Source organism: Lupinus angustifolius, chromosome LG04 (assembly GCF_001865875.1).
Source record: "Lupinus angustifolius cultivar Tanjil chromosome LG04, LupAngTanjil_v1.0, whole genome shotgun sequence".
Lineage (NCBI taxonomy): Eukaryota > Viridiplantae > Streptophyta > Magnoliopsida > Fabales > Fabaceae > Lupinus > Lupinus angustifolius.
Genome location: NC_032012.1, coordinates 9175250 through 9196926, shown reverse-complemented (window position 1 = coordinate 9196926; position 21677 = coordinate 9175250). Strand labels below are relative to the sequence as shown.

At 31.8% G+C, this 21677-nt stretch overlaps 2 protein-coding genes across 2 annotated transcripts; one reads left to right on the top strand and one right to left on the bottom strand.

Annotated features, from left to right (window-relative positions):
• Nucleotides 1060–3616, bottom strand: LOC109344828 (WUSCHEL-related homeobox 9-like). The gene is made up of 4 exons (XM_019583572.1): nucleotides 3428–3616; nucleotides 2389–3249; nucleotides 1633–1832; nucleotides 1060–1170 (listed from the first exon to the last, which is right to left on the bottom strand). Exons 1-4 carry the CDS (start codon nucleotides 3564–3566, stop codon nucleotides 1162–1164), a joined length of 1209 nt encoding a protein of 402 aa, XP_019439117.1. The 5' UTR covers nucleotides 3567–3616; the 3' UTR covers nucleotides 1060–1161.
• On the top strand, nucleotides 16852–21627 carry LOC109345585 (GDSL esterase/lipase At5g45960-like). Its single transcript, XM_019584671.1, has 6 exons — nucleotides 16852–17228; nucleotides 17339–17472; nucleotides 17647–17862; nucleotides 18759–18764; nucleotides 20810–21098; nucleotides 21193–21627. The coding sequence occupies exons 1-6, from the start codon at nucleotides 16946–16948 to the stop codon at nucleotides 21384–21386; spliced, it is 1122 nt and encodes a 373-aa protein (XP_019440216.1). The 5' UTR covers nucleotides 16852–16945; the 3' UTR covers nucleotides 21387–21627.

Below are 21677 nucleotides of genomic sequence, written 5' to 3'. Positions count from 1 at the left end.
AGAGAGACACACATTCTTCTTATTCCTCAACCATGCATGCTTCCTCTCCACCCATCCCCTATACATATACATATGTATATATAGAGAGATAGAGACAAATATCATTCACATCATATCATGAGTTTGCAAAGAAATCATGATTGTACTTTCTGTGAACATCATTATTCACATATACTACGTGATGGTTCATTTCATGCAGAACAAAAGTGAATGTTTGGGTGTGACATAGCATAAGGATCAGAGAAAAATGGAAGAAAAAGATAGGAATTAATAGAGAATGTGGTGAATTTATCATATATTATATAACTCTCTCATTGCTTAGTCAAATCAAAACATGAGAGCAAACACTGTTGTTATAAAACTACACGTAAACCATTCTGCAAATTACAAGTTCCTGTGATGAATTGTTGTGAGTTCTTTCTTGTCAGCAACAACTATCCTATTTGAATTTTAAATATATATTTTTTGTACTAAGAGTATTTCTTATATTTGGGTAAAAAATTAAGTTTTTACCGGTATATGACTACCCCTCCCATAAGTATTACTATCGGAGAGAGAAAAATGGGTAAAGTACTGGAATGAAAGAGTCACAAAAATCTATTTTGCCTTATTCAAACTTTAATAATTATATCATCTGAAATGAGTCACTTCTCTCCATTAATTGGCAGAGAAATACTCTCAAATATCAAAGAAAAAACAATATATATTTATATTTGTATCCTTTCAATTTAGAGTGACATTATATAATTACCCTAAACTAAAAAAAAGAGTATTTCTCTCTTACGACAAAAAATCAAGCATGAAATAATAACTCTTTCTTCAACCATATATGTCTTTCTTAAATGCACACTATAGTTTCTTAACTTGAATACTAATTGAATAAAAGCACATAGAAAAGGCCACAATTCATATCATATAAAGTAGTAATAAATATAGCTTGCTTAAGACGAAATAAAATTACATGTTTTGGTCCACAATGTCATGATTTAAATTGTTGAACAACATATTCCCATCTTATATAAGTCATTATATTCTTGTAAGTAGTGTCTAAGAACCCTAACATTACGCTAATAGAGACAAAGCTAAGAAAAAGTGTGAGAATCACAGAACACACCATATCTAAGAAACCATTCACTAATGGGTTCTTCAGCATTCTGCTTCCTAAATTATCTGCAAAATGATAAATATATAGTAAACAATTAGGTTAGTGACTTTTAATTGAGAATCAGCTCCATCACACCAAAATAATACTTACAAATATATTGATATATTATTTTTTGGTACTACCAAAAGTATTCTCTCACTTTTTTTTATAATGAGTTTGTAACTGTCACTCCCAACAAGTGTTGTTCATAGGAATCGAATATTCAATCTTGAGATTCCAGTAGGTTTTACACCACTAAATCAACGTTTATATATGACTCAAATGAGTGATTTCAAATTTGATAAAATAAGTATTTTAAATTGTAGTGAAAGTGGATATTATTTAATCAAGATTCACTCAATGTAAATTATGAAAATAGTGAGAAATATTATTATTTTGATTTTTGTGAAAATGTTACCTAAAACATACATCAATATTTGATAGGGTAGTTTTTTTATGTATAAGATAAGAGAAGTTAACATGCGCACCAAATAATAAGATGCGCCATGGTGGAGTGAGTGGAGGGTAACACCGAAGTGGTTAGTGGGAACAGGGTGACCAGTGGAATGGATGAGCATAGCATCATTTCCAAAAGCATCTCGAACGTTGAAAGGTCCAACTGATACTTCAAATGCTACATCATTAATCAACACCGTTGATTTTGGAGTAACACTTTCATCTTCAATGCCTGCGATACACCCTATCATTTCTCATTACCAACTCCAAACACAAACAATAGCTAGATTCTTGAAAGTCAACGAAGAATAACCCATGCACACGTGACCAAAAAGGAATATAAAAAACATTCAAACTATATAAATTTTTACACTAATATATAAATCTATAACCAAGGTATTAGTTTAATAATATAATGTCCCACTGGATCTTCAAGTAGATCAAAAGTTCGATTTTTATGAGCAACATTTGTTGGTGGGAAGGACAACATATGGATTAGTTCTTTCCCAAAAAAGGTGAGGAGATAATATCAAAAAAATTGTATATAAATTTTACATAAAATATATCATTAATTCTATATTTATTGAACTAACCAAGTGTTAATCTAGTAGTATGATGCCCCATTCGATCCTCAAATATGTCGAAAGTTTGATTTTTGTGAACGACAATTGTTGAGAGAAACACGAATTCATAAAAAAAATTGTATATAATTTTTTACATGAAATATATCATTCTATATTTATTGAACTAACCCAAAAACAACTTAATAAAAAAACCCTAATTTATACCTTGAACTTGAGTGAAATTGATGGGGGATGGAACAGTAACTGTGGTGGTGGTGGTGATAGGAGGAGGCATAACGGTGGCAATGTTAACTTCTGTGGTAGGTGTTACACAGAAACTGAGGTGGGAATAAGGGTGCATTAATTTCACATACTTGTCTTGAACTTGATCTTGACCATTTTTGGAGGATGCTGCACCATGGTTCATTATTTCACTCAGCAGGAGACTGGTGCAAGGACCAACATTATGCTGACCATGTGGTTGTTGAGATTGAACAACACTGGAAAGGTCAGAGAAGCAAAATCCTTGTGATGATGAAGGTATGGTACTATTATTATTAGGTAAAACTCCTCTTCCATGATGTTGCATTGGGAAGAAGAAAGCTTCAGATATAGGTGGTGGTGCTGGCAAATAGTTATGATTCACAGAAGTAGTTGGAAAATTAGGCACCATAACAACATCACTGGCACTAGAGAATACCTTAGTTGGTCTTATTTCTTTTGGTGGGGATTTCTCAGAGGTAGAGGATGAAGATGAAGGTGCAGTGAGTTGAGAAACAGTGTTTTCTTGTTGTTGTTGTTGTTGTTGTTGTTCTGGTGGGTTAATGTTCTGGTAATTGTTCTTTGAGTTCTGGAGTTGTTGTCTAAGTTTATGCTTGCTCCTTGATTTGCGGTTCTGGAACCAGTAAAAAACATTGGCATCTCCAACTTGACCATACTCTTGTAACTGTGCCCTTATCTTTCTTATTTCATCTCTTGGAGGATTCACCATTCCAGAGTTGAATATTGTTTCTAGGATCCTAATTTGTTCTGGTTTTGGATTCCACCTTGGCTTTGGTTCTGGACTTCTCTCCTCAAACCCTGCAGCTATAAAGTTAAATTTTTGAAACAGAAACAAATTTAATCAAGTTTCAGCTTAGATATATAAATGCCAAATAGAAATGAAGTTCTCTACCTATATTATGCATGCAGACAAGTAAAGTTAATCTTACAGAAAATCTAATGCTAATATTTGTGTGATTTTGAGTTAGAGTGTTTGACAAACCTGAAGGGTAAGGGCTTCTGTTGCATGCAGTTGAAATGAGTGAAGAAGTGATATCATGCTGCCAATGGTGGTGATGAGGGTTGCAAGGCTTGGGCTTGGACTTGAACATGCTTGGCCAGTGTCTGTTAGAAGAAGCCATGATGATGATGATGATGATGATGACACTAGTTTGAAGAAGTTGAGTTGGAATTACTAAACTGAAAGCTCTTAATATCAAAAAAGCAACCAAATGAGAAAACAATATAAGTAGTTATACTTTTGTGACTCTTGCTTTTTGGTCTCAACTGAATTGGCTTGACCAACATAACATAACCTTCTTAATATATAGCCACTTCAGTACCCCTCTCTCCCTGTGACTAATTTAGTTCTCATTTAGTGTACTGTTATGAGAACCGAACTGTTTAATATCACTGAAAATGACTCTCTATTGTAGTCTTAATTGAATAAGAGTTAGACTATTTTGAATTGGTTAAACTGAATTAACTTAGAAAGTTAACCGGATGGTTCAGTTAAAAAAAAAGAAAAAGGAATATTGCTCTAATATTTTGTTTTACTACCATAAAAAAGATGAAAATGTTATTACTTCAATATAATTACACATAATTATTAATTATATAAAGTTTTACATTTATATATAACTATATATTTATAAATAAAAATCATTAATTAGGTATGGAATCACCCGGTCAGATCGAACAGTTTAACCGTTTAAACTGGTTAAACATAATACGAGATCTCTTTCGGTTTGACGTCCGGCTCGGGTTTCACGAGATTGATTTTAATAATAAAGGAGTAATTAAAATGCAAAATGAAAAGTTGTTAATTAAGTTAAATATAAATGGCGTAAGCCAGCATAGGAATGGCTTGTGAGAAATATATAAAGTAGAAAAGGGAAAGGGAGAAATAAATGAAAAAGGGAATGATGATAAGAGAAAGTACCATATCTCCCATCCCATGCACTATAACAGCTAATACTTTTGCTTACACTATCTTTTCTTTTGCATTAATAGTTGGAAGCTAGAAAAGTACTAATGGTGTTGTGAGAAAGTTACTTAAAGTAGAAGGAAATTCCTCCAAGATGAGAAGCAAAGGGAACATGAGAAGGAATTCATGCTGGGGACTTTATTAGGAATCTTTCTTCTGCTGCAGAGATGGCAGGGCTCTTAATGTGTTAGGGCTTTCCTCACTCTAAGGGAATGGAGGGAGAGAAGGGGATTCTAATTCTATTTCTCATGATTTCGTTTGTTTTTTGTACTACCAATGATATTCTCTCATATTTTTTTGGGTTGGGTAAGGAAATGATTCTTTCGGAATTTATAGTTGTACCTCCCAACAAGTAGTGTTTTCAAGAATCAAACTTTCAACCTTAGGGATACAATGTATTTATTAGCAGTGTATTAATGAGAAGGTGATCATAAGAGAAGGGTTGGGATTAGTATTCTAATGGAAGATGTTGTTGCAGGAATAAATAGGGTTTTTGGGTGAGTGGTTTCAAAGTCAAATAAGCGGCTAGTAATTGCAACCATTTTGATCAAAGTAAGGAGGCAAAGGTTTGGATTGACTCGAGGGTGCATATTTATTTAAAATAATATTTTAATTTTTAATACAATTTTAATTCAAATGTTAAATATGTGTTCAATTTCTGTAGATAGATCTCTTCAATGTTAAACATCGTAGTCAACTTATTTGTATTTGTTTACGTTGGAAAATGGAAATCATTGACGGTTAGGGATCTATTAGAATCATAGTTAAGTTCAATTTAAATAACATTTTCAATTCAAGATCCATTATTGCTCACCAACAATGATAAAAAATATCTTAGAAATGTTACCTCCATGAATTTAATTTTAATTCTCAAGGTTGAAGAAAGCCCTAAGAGAATGATCAAGAGAATTGAATTGAAAAACAATGATTTCATTAATTAATTAGAGTTACAAAGATCAAACTATTTATAGCAAATGGAACTAAACCATATCTTAACTAACTATCAATAGTAGAAAATATGTACAAGAAAAAAGATATCATCCTAATAAATAAAAAGATTGCTTGAGACTTAAGCAATTGATGACTGAACTTGGCCTGGTCACACAAGCCATTGTGCCCAGTTGGCTGGCCGAGGAGACAAGGCCAACTGGTGCTAGCTCGTGACCGAGTAACGCAATGAACTTAATATACCACGAGCCCACAACTAACTGAGACATGCGAGGGAACCTGATGCATCATGGCCTGCATCCTGACCGAGAGTACTTGCGATGGGATCTGGTGTGCCAAGGCCAACGATCGAGGATTGCGATGGGATCTGTTGCGCTAAGGCCTACATCCTAACCAAGGCTTGCGATGGGATCTAGCACGCCAAGGCCTACATCTTGACCGAGGCTTGCGATGGAACTTGTGCGATACGCTGACTGGAACTATTGAGTTTCGGACCGAGAGACTCACACCTTGGTGCAACATTTTGGCTGATGCTGTTGGGACACCGTGCACCATGGCTAAGGTTGTTGGGACACACTGCACCAATAATTGGCTGTTGCTGGATCATTGTTCATCAACCTGCCATGGTTAGTTAAATCATTAGGGTATATCATGTTTAACAAAATATTTGGATGCATTCCTATTCCATTGTTGTGACAGGGTCCAAAAAAATTATGAGAGGGATTTTCTTATATCATGCAAGTAATAGATAAAGACACGTTTGGATCTACAGTTTAAGTTGTGGTGGAAAATTTTTTTTATTGAAAAAAATTACAAAACCTTATTTTTATAGCATTCTTTAATAATTTTATTTAAAAAAGAATAAAAGACTATAAACCCCTCTTGGGAGAGTAATTACAAAACCTTATTTTCAATGGGAAAAGTGTGATTTCATTATAATCAAGATATGCTTTTGACTATGAATTCTATACACAACATTAATTAGGTATGGAATCACCCGGTCAGATCGAACAGTTTAACCGTTTAAACTGGTTAAACATAATACGAGATCTCTTTCGGTTTGACGTCCGGCTCGGGTTTCACGAGATTGATTTTAATAATAAAGGAGTAATTAAAATGCAAAATGAAAAGTTGTTAATTAAGTTAAATATAAATGGCGTAAGCCAGCATAGGAATGGCTTGTGAGAAATATATAAAGTAGAAAAGGGAAAGGGAGAAATAAATGAAAAAGGGAATGATGATAAGAGAAAGTACCATATCTCCCATCCCATGCACTATAACAGCTAATACTTTTGCTTACACTATCTTTTCTTTTGCATTAATAGTTGGAAGCTAGAAAAGTACTAATGGTGTTGTGAGAAAGTTACTTAAAGTAGAAGGAAATTCCTCCAAGATGAGAAGCAAAGGGAACATGAGAAGGAATTCATGCTGGGGACTTTATTAGGAATCTTTCTTCTGCTGCAGAGATGGCAGGGCTCTTAATGTGTTAGGGCTTTCCTCACTCTAAGGGAATGGAGGGAGAGAAGGGGATTCTAATTCTATTTCTCATGATTTCGTTTGTTTTTTGTACTACCAATGATATTCTCTCATATTTTTTTGGGTTGGGTAAGGAAATGATTCTTTCGGAATTTATAGTTGTACCTCCCAACAAGTAGTGTTTTCAAGAATCAAACTTTCAACCTTAGGGATACAATGTATTTATTAGCAGTGTATTAATGAGAAGGTGATCATAAGAGAAGGGTTGGGATTAGTATTCTAATGGAAGATGTTGTTGCAGGAATAAATAGGGTTTTTGGGTGAGTGGTTTCAAAGTCAAATAAGCGGCTAGTAATTGCAACCATTTTGATCAAAGTAAGGAGGCAAAGGTTTGGATTGACTCGAGGGTGCATATTTATTTAAAATAATATTTTAATTTTTAATACAATTTTAATTCAAATGTTAAATATGTGTTCAATTTCTGTAGATAGATCTCTTCAATGTTAAACATCGTAGTCAACTTATTTGTATTTGTTTACGTTGGAAAATGGAAATCATTGACGGTTAGGGATCTATTAGAATCATAGTTAAGTTCAATTTAAATAACATTTTCAATTCAAGATCCATTATTGCTCACCAACAATGATAAAAAATATCTTAGAAATGTTACCTCCATGAATTTAATTTTAATTCTCAAGGTTGAAGAAAGCCCTAAGAGAATGATCAAGAGAATTGAATTGAAAAACAATGATTTCATTAATTAATTAGAGTTACAAAGATCAAACTATTTATAGCAAATGGAACTAAACCATATCTTAACTAACTATCAATAGTAGAAAATATGTACAAGAAAAAAGATATCATCCTAATAAATAAAAAGATTGCTTGAGACTTAAGCAATTGATGACTGAACTTGGCCTGGTCACACAAGCCATTGTGCCCAGTTGGCTGGCCGAGGAGACAAGGCCAACTGGTGCTAGCTCGTGACCGAGTAACGCAATGAACTTAATATACCACGAGCCCACAACTAACTGAGACATGCGAGGGAACCTGATGCATCATGGCCTGCATCCTGACCGAGAGTACTTGCGATGGGATCTGGTGTGCCAAGGCCAACGATCGAGGATTGCGATGGGATCTGTTGCGCTAAGGCCTACATCCTAACCAAGGCTTGCGATGGGATCTAGCACGCCAAGGCCTACATCTTGACCGAGGCTTGCGATGGAACTTGTGCGATACGCTGACTGGAACTATTGAGTTTCGGACCGAGAGACTCACACCTTGGTGCAACATTTTGGCTGATGCTGTTGGGACACCGTGCACCATGGCTAAGGTTGTTGGGACACACTGCACCAATAATTGGCTGTTGCTGGATCATTGTTCATCAACCTGCCATGGTTAGTTAAATCATTAGGGTATATCATGTTTAACAAAATATTTGGATGCATTCCTATTCCATTGTTGTGACAGGGTCCAAAAAAATTATGAGAGGGATTTTCTTATATCATGCAAGTAATAGATAAAGACACGTTTGGATCTACAGTTTAAGTTGTGGTGGAAAATTTTTTTTATTGAAAAAAATTACAAAACCTTATTTTTATAGCATTCTTTAATAATTTTATTTAAAAAAGAATAAAAGACTATAAACCCCTCTTGGGAGAGTAATTACAAAACCTTATTTTCAATGGGAAAAGTGTGATTTCATTATAATCAAGATATGCTTTTGACTATGAATTCTATACACAAGGTTGCGATTAAGTTGTATGTCATTCTTTCAGAATGACCACACACTGGATTTTAGATGATGCATGCATAGGTAGGTTGAGACTTTAGACCCTATATACTAGTTATTTCGAAAATGTTGCATGGAATGTAATAGACGTCAAGAAAAGAATTTCCACAAACATGAAGTCATACATTGTTCTTACTCTACCACAAAACCTAACCCTCTAGCCACATTACATATATTTTGATCTCTAATGTATCCGAGAGTTGACAAAATACTCGCCGGCAAAGTTAGCCCCACATACATACTTGTGGATGTTCCTGGTTTGAATATGATTGCCTCGAGTACAAAAATACATGTGAGAAACTAAAAAATTATCTTAGTATGAAATATAGACCTAATATATTACTTCTTCATTGATTGTTAAAACATTGTATATGAATAATGAATTTAATGTAAAGTTAAATTATGAGAAAGCAAGAAAAAGTGTCTATATATATATTTTCTTAGCATCTAATCTAGAGATAAATATTTTGGTAGGTTCTGACATATGAAAAGGGGACCATGCATATTGATCTCTCTGTTTGGGGCAGACAAAGAGGAAAGTAGGCATAAAATTGGATGAAACAAGTTTAGAAACTGAAGTAGACCTTCCTGATGAGACCTACCATTACTATCCTTCTGCTTCATTAGTGTAGTGCATGCCCACAACTTTTCCAACCCCATTTGGCGTTTTCTCCATAACTCTACTTCTCCTACTATACATCACACATATTTAATATACACCTAGTTGTCGCGCCGAGAGGACGAACAAAAATTGAGTGTTCACACTAGTAAACTGCAAAACGTGGGCACGTAAGTGTACCACTACCACCACTTATATTTACCTTGTTAACAATTGTGATGGTATTTTCTATATACACCAACCCAATGCAGATACTTCCAAGCCAATTTAATCTATGATAATTATAAATAACTTTGAATTTACCTAAACTTTTTTTAAAAAGAAATCCATAATAAAACAACAACAACAAAAAAAACTAGCTTGAAGCTTCTGTAGCTTTGATTCTCTGCTATAGTGCCCATGTTTATATTTATTGCTTTCTTTTACTTTTCTCTTTTATTTTCCTTTCTAATCATGTTTCCCTTTTTTCTGTTCCCACCGTTCTGTCTACACCAAAAATGAGAGGGAAATGAGTAAGTAATCTAATATTGGAGCATCTCTGAACACTGTAGTCCTCAAAATCTAACTTGAAGTTTCTTCCAATCTTTTTCTCTGTCAAGTCACTGTGTGCTGATGGAAGCTATGTTGACGCTTTCTGTAGGCTTCTTATTAACCATGATTAATTCATTATAGTTTGAGTGTCACACATATACAAGTTTTAAATGATTGGAGTTGGAGACAAAATTTTATGTTTACAACTCAAATACCAAGATATTAATGATTGCTGATAAAAAATTATGTAAAAATACCCCACAATTAAGGTATAGTTTAATAAAACTGCTTTTTCAGGGTTCTATCTATTGTTGGGTTCGTGTATTCTACCTAGGAATGACCACGAGTTATGAAACCTAAATCATATGTGTTAGAAGTTTTTATGTCTTTATATCAATCAAATAGGATTTTGCCTAACACATTTAGGTATATGACAAAATATCATTGAGCTGATACACAGAGATAGAGAAATCTGACATAAAGGATCTAGATTCCGAGTTAGATGGGTGTAGAGTTTTTGTTTACCCCAACCTGAACCTGAATCCTTAAACATCAACTTGATCTCGAACACAACCGGGCTCAAAACAATTATCATCCATGTCCCCTCAGATTACGGGTATCTTGAACTCATACCAACCCCGACCCGAAATGTGTCACCTTATGATTTAAATTTATATCTATATTTTTGTCATATGTTATATTAAACCTATAATTTCACATTTAGTATATAAATTGGATTCGGGTTAGTTCGAGATCGTGTATCAGCTATAACAAACCTGGATTGAGTATTTGAAATCAGGAAAAACCTGAATTTGAATATAGTAAATCAAAGTGGATTTCCCCATTAGATTTGGATTAAGTTCTGTTGGATCAGACTGTGATTGAGGAGCTTCCAACCGTCAGAGAGTTCCATTGTTAACGAATTATGGGAAGAGTAGAGAGCCACAAGTGAGACAACATGTCTTGAATCAAAATTTTAAGGCATTAGTTTCATGAATATTTTCTACTTATAAACTCTTGTGAGCTTCAAAATTAAGAAAATGAAATCTTCAATCAAAGGCCTCTCTTGTGGGCTTCAAAATTAAGAAAATGAAATCTTCAATCAAAGGCTAAATAAAAGTCTTAGATTCTTAGCTTACTATCCATCAAAGATCACTTCAATGTTTTATTGATTTTGTGCAAGTGCAAAGTACATTCATCTATCATGTCTTACGTTATACTTCATACCAAATTCTTGTCAGAAGCTAGGACAAAAATACTTGTTGGAGTCAATATCTATCCCAAACATGAATGTTTGGCTAAAAAATTATAACTACAAACCAATTATAAAATTTGGAATATCTTGAATGATTGATTTCTATTTGTAGTTTTGCATGCTTTCTAAAGGGGGTTGAGTTTGAACATGACATAATAATAAATGTGTTAGATTAATTTAATTCAAAACATTAGATATGTATCTATATATGTAGGAAATGAGATTGTATTTCTATGTTACGGTCCCATCTAAATGTAATTGATTAAAAAGAAAATCATAAAAATAAAAATTAATATTTTTATATTATTTGGTGAAATTTAATTAACTAGAGACAACAAAACATAATATTTTTTGGACAAGAGATTTTTATTCATGGGCGTAGTAGCTAAATGCTAACATGAACTTAGTATGTCCAAATAAATTTTGCCACATTGCTTATCATTTTCCAAATATGTCCAAATGAATGAGTTCGATAGAAACAATTGTTAGGTTAAAATGTCATGGATGTTACTTAATCAACCAGAGTTTTTAAAAGCGTTATTGTTACAAAATGTTGATTATTTGAAAGCATTACAACATCACTCGGCAAATAAAAGTTGGAAGATATGGTTTTCTTTTTTGCTTCAAAAGAGTTAGGTGATTTCGTTATTGTTCATGCTTCTTGATTTAACTACTTTCATCTTCTTTTTTTCTCATTACACTGGAATTAAGGGATTAGTCTTGTAACTTTTGCAATAATATGCTTAAGTGGAACATAGAACATATCTGTTGTTCCACACTTTATGACACTCTATGTGTCATGCACTTGTGATTGATCAGAAAAAATATATTTAAATTAAAGTTTAATTATTAAGTATTTTTTGACCAATCACAAGTTCATGATACATAAAGTATGGAATAACAGATGTGTACGTAGAGGATCCACATACCGCATAAAATGGTTATTACATTTAATTTTTATTCTGTGAAGTAATAAGAAAATGACTAAAAAAATATGTTTGGGCCTATAAAGATGTAAAAACGGCCCATTGTATTAGGAAGTGGGCAAAATAAAATAATTTTCTATGTTTAAAAAAAAATAGTGTGTGTCCAAAACACGGTGAGACACAAAAGACTAATAAGTACAAAAAGATGTTACTAACAATATATTGATCTAATGGTGTAATACTCTACTGGATCTTCAAAGTTGAAAGTTCAATTTTTAGGATCAACATTTGTTAAGAAGACAGTCATAAATTTTAAAAAGTATTAATTTATTATCCAATAAGGTAAGAGGATACCACAAAAAAAAGAGTACAAAAACGATGCAAGATGAATATATTCATTGGCTCCATAAGTCAATGAAAACAGCAGTTAAAGTACTTAATGTGGTTGGAGATCCTCTCCACGTTTTCTTTTTTCCTTTCACCCATATAATAATCATTCATTTTCAAATTAAAATCGATACTGTATTATATAAATGATGTAAGGATTGAGATCCTTTCCATTTAACATAGAAATGGAAGAATTTGAGTGATATGGGAAAGATTTGTGTTGGAGATGTATTTATGTAGAGATAATAAATAAAATATGGACAATACATTAAAAATTTAATTGTAATTAAAATTTAGTATTAAATAATAATATAGAAAAACATAAATGTATATATTTTTAAATATGACGTATTGAATATGTCTTTACACAAATTTTTCTCATTATCTATCATAAATAAATGTCAATTTTATTTGCATGCTTAATTTAAGAATTATGAGTTTCCCACCAACAAAATTCTCCAGGCTCGGACCTTTATTAACTGCATAGCTTTGGCCCTCTCCACCAAACTAGTTGTTTCCCTATGTTTGAGCTTCTAACTTTAACAAGAACATGTTATTTTTAAAGAACGAGGTAGGTGGTATGAGATTTACCTTTCGATATTTGAGATTTATAAAAGTCTTTTTGGACCTGTTAGCCCAACAAAGAGCTCTATTTGGCTCATGATGACAAATTGAACAAGCATTACATCAAATTGTATATGACATCATTCGATGCAACTGCAATGTTGAGATTCTAGTGACTTTCACAATAGTAACATAACGCAATTCCGGTGTGAAACCAAATCATAATAATGAGACTTTAACCACATTCGGGTCGCATCAAATTCAAAAACATTTTCTAATCATATAGAATTTCATGTTGCAACAATTACAAATTTGCATCACAAGTGTCATAATCACATCCGTAATTTAAAAGCGTACTAATAGTTATAATGAATTTCCGCCATAGTGGATGTATGATTCATGCTATCATGCAAATTTGGACCTATGGATGATATATAAGGATGCGTGTATGATGTTAAAGTTTGAGTTTGTACTTTTTGTCAATTCAAGAGCAACCCTATGTGTCCTTACGAAAGTGTTGTCATGTTATTTTTCAGAACTTTAATATTTTGGGCCTTTGCTCATGACTTCACCAAATCGCTGTCTATTCCAAAATCTGTAGCAAGAGGATTCATGTGTCGAGAACCTATTAATACGTAAGTAGATGGATTTGGACGATGGAAAATAACGTATCACAACAAATATATATGGAGACAGTACAACGTGGATGGTATCACGCACGTTTTTTTATTTTCGACGTGTATACTTGTACTGGATTGTCCGAGCCGGGAGCATCAACGTGTATTTAAGGCTAACTTTCCCAGCAGTATTTTTTCATTCATAAGATTCAAACCCAAGACCTTGTTTAAGGAGAATCAAACATGTACCATTTCAATCAACAGATGTTGGTGGTACCATGCACTTTAATAACACGTTTCTAAATATGAATAAGTAAAATCTTAAATCTTTGGTTTTAAACTAAAAAGAATATTTATAAGTGTTCATTAATAAACTTTGACAATGGTTGATCCCATTTCAATAAGTGGATGAGCTTATAAGAGATGTGGATACACATTAATTAGACAATTTGGATTACATATTTATCTATGCATAACTAAACATTAGTGGCATGTCTCTTGAGAAATGGTATCATCTTTAATTTCCTTTTGATTCACCCCCTCTAACATGCATGTCTCTTGGTGAGAGACTTGAGAGTAATTGTAGGCAGAGGAAATAATCTCACACCATAATAGACTTACATTATTCCAAATGTTTTTCACTTTTCTTCCTAACAATTTTTAAGATCCAAACTTGATTTTTGCTTGAACAGGTGATAAAGAATGATTTTATCAAAATTAATATCAATTATGCTTGAGGATCAATTAGAAACTGTGGGCCATCTTTTTTTCTCTTGCTATTTTTCTTACCTAGTTTGGCAACTTCTATATGATTGGTTGGGGTTAGTGGTGGTGCTCCTTTCAAGAGGTAAATCTCACTTTTTACAATATTTTTTGCCAAATAAGGAAAGTGTATTAAATTTTTTTTGTTATATGCTTTGGATGACTAGTATTGAGTCAATTTGGGAAACTCGACATGATGCCACCTTTAGTCATAAAAGGGTGTATATGAAGGAGATTGTAGAGGCAATAAAATTCAAATTTTGATTATGAATCGAAGGAAGACACAACAGTGCAGTTATGTCTTAATTTAAATAAATCTCTAATCCAATTTTGTGGTTGGAGTGTCACTGTTAGTATTGTTTTTCGTGAGTTGGGTTTAAAGTTTATACAGTCTCTTATAACTCTAGTAGGGGATTTGGCTTCTCATCCGTGAGAATTGTATATTAGTTTTTTCTAATTGTAATTCTTGTTCCCTTTTAATATAATATTATGCTTTATTTCATCATTATCTATCTCGTCTCTTATAAGGGTGTTAGGATAGAGGTAGAAGTACACAATAAAAAAAAAAGTATCAAACTCAAACTTAGTAGGCAAACTGTTTGTGTTTTACGTACATTATGTACATACATGTATGAATATTTTTTCTATATATCTCCATTTATGTACTTTCAATATGTATCATGTATATACAATATGTATCAAATTTTATTCTTTTTCTCTATTGAAGTTTCCAAATTTGAATATCACCAAAAAATTTAAGTATATCTTCATACTAGGAGATAAATTATCTCATTCAGCTACAAAAATTATGATTTGTGTATTATTTTTTTGGTTTTTAGAAATATTTTTATAAAAAATGATTAAATAAAATACATGTCATAATTTTAGTATATAATTTATCTTTATGTATGATGAAATACTTTATTATACATTAATAATTAAACAATGATAGTTGAGATGTCCCAACTTCCCAACCAAAACACATACTAAACTATTGGAGGTTTTGTTTTGAGGAGTTTAATTAATTATATATACATTGTATTAATTACTTACAGTATTTACAAACTTAAAAGTATAATTAGACCACTCTTAGTGATAATAACTTGAGAATGGTCATTATATTCCATGTAAATTTTATATACAAAAGAAAGATACATATATACCCATAATGATTTTAGTGATGAATTTTGTTGTTAATTATAAATAGAATATATTTTGTGATAATAAAAGGAGGAGTTACCAACAATGTATTGGTCTAGTGGTGTAAGGTCTCATTAGAATTCTCAGGGTGATCAAAAGGTCAGAGTTTGATTCTTGTGATCGACATTTGTTGGGAGAAACAGTCATGCACCCTGAAAATGATTAATTCCTTATTCAAATATGAGAAGATACCGTTGATGGTACATAAAAAATTAGGAGGATATAAAAACAACTTTATCAAGTAGGGAATATCAACCTACTTTGGGAGAATGGACAAAAATGCAAATATTAGCTCTTTGGGAGAATAGAAAAATAGGATCTGGTGCTGGATAATGAAATGGCGAATGAGCTTGTTCCAATTGGAACAAGGAGAAGCCAAGATCTTCTTAAAACATTGGATGATGCAAAAATTGTACAAGACCGCGATGATGAGTGGCTTAGGGTTCATGACAAGGATGATCATTACTCGGTTCATAACGCTTTACCAGGTACTTCAAAATGAGGTTAGAAACAATGAAAATGGTTTCTTTAAAAGGTTATGGAAGCGTAATGTTACATCAAAGATGAGATGCTTAGTGTGGAAAATGTTCTTATATGGTGTGCCAACACGATCAAATATTGCCAACATGGTGTGTATTTTGTGGTGTGTTAGAAGAATCTATAGATCATTTGTTTTTCACATGTATTATTCCTATTGTGTATGGCAAAATCCTTACTCATGGTTTGGTCTTTGTTCAACTATCCCAAATGATGTCAAGAACAACTTTCTTTCACATATGAATATGCTTTGGTTGAAGAAAAAGCTTCATCACTATATGTCCCTTTAGTTCATCACTATTTGGTCTCTTTGGTTGGTTAGAAACAAAATTATTTTTGAGCACTCTAATTTTACTCTAGAGTTGGTTGTGAACTTAATTCATCTTTACCCGTGGAACTTTCTTGATGCTGGTATTCCAGGTTTTTTTTCTGTTTTACAGAGTGGATGATGAACCCCTCTAATTATATTCTTAGTTGTATTGATCAATTGTCTTTGTGGATAGCAGTACCACTTGTTCTCCTAATACTTTTTATCTATTTTAATAAATTAATTTGCTGATTAAAAAAAGTAGGCAATATCAACCTAGTTTTTTTTATAAATAAAATCTAAACCCACCCCAACAGAATATAGGTAACATTCATAAATTCTTTCATATTATGGATAAAATGACAAAAAAAAGGTCACAATTCATTCCCCACAACTTCACCTACAAATTCATATTAAAGCTATAATGAATAGAAATATCATATCTCAAAGGGCTATTATAGTCATGTAATATTACATAGGTACTTCACCTATATTAACTCTATTATAGCCACACTGTCATATACCATCATTTCTCTGATCAAACATTCATACCCACCTTCTTCAGTTCACTCAATTTATTCTCATTCATCTCAAACCTCTCACTCTTCTTCCAATGGGGACCTCTCATACACATAATTTCTTGCTTTCTCTTTCACTCATTTTCATTCTTATCATCATGTTATGTTTCAAACCCAAAGTTGAAGGAGCTTCTTCTGCTTTAAACAATAACAAAATCTCTGGCTTTTATGTGTTTGGAGATTCCACTGTAGACCCTGGAAACAACAATTATATTAAGACCACTTTCAAGAGCAACTTTCCACCATATGGTAGAGATTTTCCTAACCAAGTTCCTACAGGAAGGTTTACCAATGGCATGCTTTCCACTGATTACATTGGTAACTATATACATATACATATATATATATATATATATACATGAAGTATACAATATTCATGGATATTAATTCAAGGATAAATAATAAATATACTTATTATTGCACTGCAGCTTCTTATACTGGTTTGAAGAAAGAGGTTCTTCCAGCTTATTTGGAACCAAACCTTAGTACTGAAGAGCTTATGACAGGAGTTAGTTTTGCTTCTGCTGGTTCTGGGTTTGACCCACTTACACCAACTATCACTGTATGTTATGCTTCTTCTCTCATTCATTCTATTTAGGTGAATTGTGATATAGTGCATGTGTGTCATAACTTACATGTACAAGTACAATTGACACTTTTAGTTGAAAATTAATTCTTTATCCATAAAGCAACAGAATAACATTGTAATGTGTTATTGTGGGTTTAATTATTTCAGAATGTGATTCCAATAGAAAAGCAATTGGAATATTTTAAAGAATGCAAAAGGAAGGTAGAAGTTATGGTTGGTAAGGAAAGAACAGAAAATCATATAAAAAAAGCTGCATTTTTCATCAGTGCTGGTACAAATGACTTCGTTCTTAACTATTTTATCTTACCAATACAAAGAAGGAGCTACACTCTCTTAGCTTATCAACAATTCTTGATCCAACATGCACTTCATTTTCATCTCTAAGCGGATATGTTTTCTACATTTGTTAGGAGATAGATCAATATTAATTTCCACTTTCAGACTATATATATAATAATTGGTAAATTCCCTTTTAACAAGACATTTTTCGACCTATGGAAATTACCCATTTTTTGAAGAAAAAAAGTGTCTACAAAACTTTTCAAAACTAGTAGGATGGTTGCAAAATGCAAATTCATAATACTCCTAAACACCATCTAATTTTCGTAATGACATCATCTGTTGGTAACATAAAACCCATATCTAAATTTTATAATATTACACTCATCATAATAATAATAGAAAAAATGTATACATTGACTATGTATTTATAATATTATTGCATCATTTATCATTATCATTGATTTTTAAATAAAAATAATACAAATGAACAATAAATGATACACTAACTGTGTATACTTGTCCGCATACATATTACACTCATAATAATAATAATAATAGTTATGTATTGTATAGAGGAAAATGTATATATCAGTAGTATATGAATTTTATATATTATCATACATTATCCACCATTTATGTTTTATCACTGTTGAATCTTAAAAAATTAATACAAGTAAATAATGAATACTATACTGATTATATATAAATTTTACACTATCAGTACATACATATTACAACCATTATTATTTGGCTGAGGTAGGGATCCCAACCATGAGAGGAAAATGGCCTCTGCAGCTTCTAATTAAAACGAGGTCCCCAATGGTACACATATGTTATTTTATTCTTATGTTACTCTATGTATCAGTTGATATTATTGGTCAAAAAAATATTTAATAATTATAATTTTAAATTAAATAATTTTTTTCAATCAATCAGTAATGATAGGAGATAATACATAGAGTGATACAAAAAGTGAGATGCGTGTAATGCGTACCCATAAGTCCATAACTCTTCTCTGAGTTCTATTTATGTCCCTAATCCTAAACTTAGCAACATTTATATGCACTCCTACCTGCAAATTTCTCCCAATTTATACTACTTCACCAACCATTATTTGCTTTTCCTAAAGTTTCTCCAATTAATCTAAGATTGGTGTGCTTTTGACAATCTACTCTGCTATAATAATTATTACCTCATCAGTTAAAAGAGAAAAGAGATCAATTTCAATGGCTATTATTGGGCGTGAACATGGGAGTTATTCACATGGAATAAATTTGATGGCTAGGTTACTCTACCAAATATTAAATTAATATTGTGTTAAAGGTAGTGAAAGAGAATCCAAATCATTTTTAATACTGAAGAGTCCAATGTTAGAGAATGATGAAAAAGGAGATTAATAAATTTAAAAAGCATTTTATTAAAAAATAATTTAACTTAGATGATTATTTATGCAATACATTATAATCTCCACCTAGTAACCCCTCTAGTATTGGAAATGATTCATATTCATGAAAAAGATGTAATTATACGTTGTTTGTAGGATAAGGTCACTTTACTTGACCTAGGTTATCTCACTTGATCCTAGGTTCAAAAATCACTAGTGATGAGACTTCGAATCACAAGCTCGATCATTAGACATCTAAGGAATCACACTTTGATGCTCCATATGTCCATAGGCTATGGTCTTCTCTTACTTTCTAAGTCTCAGCATAATCTTAGGGGTTATGAGATTGAAGCTTCATATGGAGTTATGACTTTGACATTACATTATGAGCCTTCAATCTACCCTATAAAATAGTCCTAATCATAAAGTTGGATCATCAACCTAATTGTAGGAACATTATGTAATAATAGCTATATTTTATTATTTAAAAATAATCAAGTTTGTCATATAGAATACATTAAAAAATAGAGTAAATATCTATTTTAGTCCATCATATTTTTCAACCTTACTAATTTGGTCATTTAAAAAAAGATCTAAAATTGTCCCCCAAACTTTCAAATGGGGTCAAATTAGTCATTTTAACATGTTTTACAACATTTGGCGGAGACTAATTTAATCCCAAATGACTAATTTGACTCACATTTAAATTTTTTTGGACCATTTTAGATCTTTTATTTTTTGAAGGACTAAACTGGTAAGGTCGAAAAATATGAGAGAGTAAAATGGGTATTTACCTAAAAAATATATAAATTCTTCAACTTGACAACTTAAATAAAAACAATAAATTTTGGTACTTTTATAAATACTGCACATAGTTTAAGGGTGAAAACAGGTCAGGTCAGACCAGACTTTGCCTTAAACAGACACAACCTATATAGCATATAGGAGTCTGAGTCTGACCCGTTAGCCTGTTTAATTTTTTTTCAAAGCTTAGGTCTGGTCTGTTTAAAAGTCTGACCTGACTTGTTAGTCTGTTTAAATGTTATTATACCGTATGCTCATGAAATAGGCTACCATGTCTACATTTTAATAGTCTTATAGATTTATTTTTAGTTAGGCTCATCTAATTCTAATAATTAAATTATATTTTTATATACATTTTTATATTAATATTACATATATATAATAATATTGTTTATATTAAAATAGTATAATTTCAACATTCTTATATAATATAATTAAATAGACTGGTCTGCTAGGCTTAATAGGTCTTTTAGGTAGCCTAAAGTCTGACCTATTAAGCTAAATAGACTTTTTAAAAAGCCTGAGTCTGATCTATTTGTAAAAAAAGTTTGATCTGGCCTAGCCTGTTATATGCCAAATAATAGGGTCTGATAGACAACCTAGCCTATTTCCCAGATTTTGTAGCTAATAAAAAATAATACACACGCTTTTCAAAAAAATATTAAAAAAGTGGAAGGCATAAACAAATTGTTGTATATATGGTATGCAAATTTGACCATAAATCCTAATTCTCATTCTCACTTAGATTGTTTATCTTTTTCCAAACAATGTATAGAGTGTGTTTATATACCTAATTAATATCTTATATTATGAATTTGTTAATGAAGATTATGACCTAAGAAAATTGTTCAGGGTTTATTGGAAGAAGGTGCTGAAAGAATTGTAATAGCTGGAGTACCTCCATTTGGGTGTCTCCCTATGATGATTACCTTAAAGTCACCTAATACATTTCTCCAACGTCACTGTCTTACTAATTATTCCTCTATTGCTAGAGATTATAATCAACTCCTTCAACATGAATTACATCTAATGCAATTGAATCTCAATATCAATAATTCACTTCCTAAGATCTATTATGCTGATATATATGGACCCTTAGCTGATATGATTCAAGCACCCCACAAATTTGGTTAGTAAACAAATTTTATAACTTTTGCTTAAGTCAATTATTTAATGTGTTTATGAATATCATTAATCTATAATGTTTTTATTTTGTGTGGTAGGATTTGATGAGGTTAGTAGTGGGTGTTGCGGAAGTGGATTCATCGAAGCATCGTTTATGTGTAACAAGATATCGAATGTGTGCTCTGATCCATCGAAGTATGTATTCTGGGATTCAATTCATCCAACTGAGAGAGCATATCATCACATTTTCTTGGCTAGCCTACCCATCATTGATTCTATCATCAACAGCTAGAATAATAAGTTTTTATACATATATATATATATATATATATATATATTATATATTTCTACCTTTTTATTCTTATCTGTTATAGCCTACCAAAGTGATTGTATTTTTTCACAAACAGAATTATATGGAATTTGTTAAAGTAATAGTGTGTGTATGCACACATAATGTGGATAACAAATGTGACAATATGTGATTGTAATGTTTATATCGTTAACATTTAATGAGCATGCACGTTTTCATGTGATATAGGAATGTTTTTTAAATGCTTATAAGATTATCTATTATCTATTTAAA

Bases quoted from the DNA above. Each gene is read 5' to 3' on its own strand.
- LOC109344828 (XM_019583572.1), bottom strand. From the start codon at position 3,566: ATGGCTTCTTCTAACAGACACTGGCCAAGCATGTTCAAGTCCAAGCCC. The intron at 3,250-3,427 runs GTTTGTCAAACA...TTAACTTTATAG, and splicing joins CAGAAGCCCTTACCCTTCAG to CTGCAGGGTTTGAGGAGAGA. The intron at 1,833-2,388 runs GTATAAATTAGG...GGTGTATCGCAG, and splicing joins CAATTTCACTCAAGTTCAAG to GCATTGAAGATGAAAGTGTT.
- LOC109345585 (XM_019584671.1), top strand. From the start codon at position 16,946: ATGGGGACCTCTCATACACATAATTTCTTGCTTTCTCTTTCACTCATT. The intron at 17,473-17,646 runs GTATGTTATGCT...TAATTATTTCAG, and splicing joins CACTTACACCAACTATCACT to AATGTGATTCCAATAGAAAA. The intron at 21,099-21,192 runs GTTAGTAAACAA...TTTGTGTGGTAG, and splicing joins TCAAGCACCCCACAAATTTG to GATTTGATGAGGTTAGTAGT.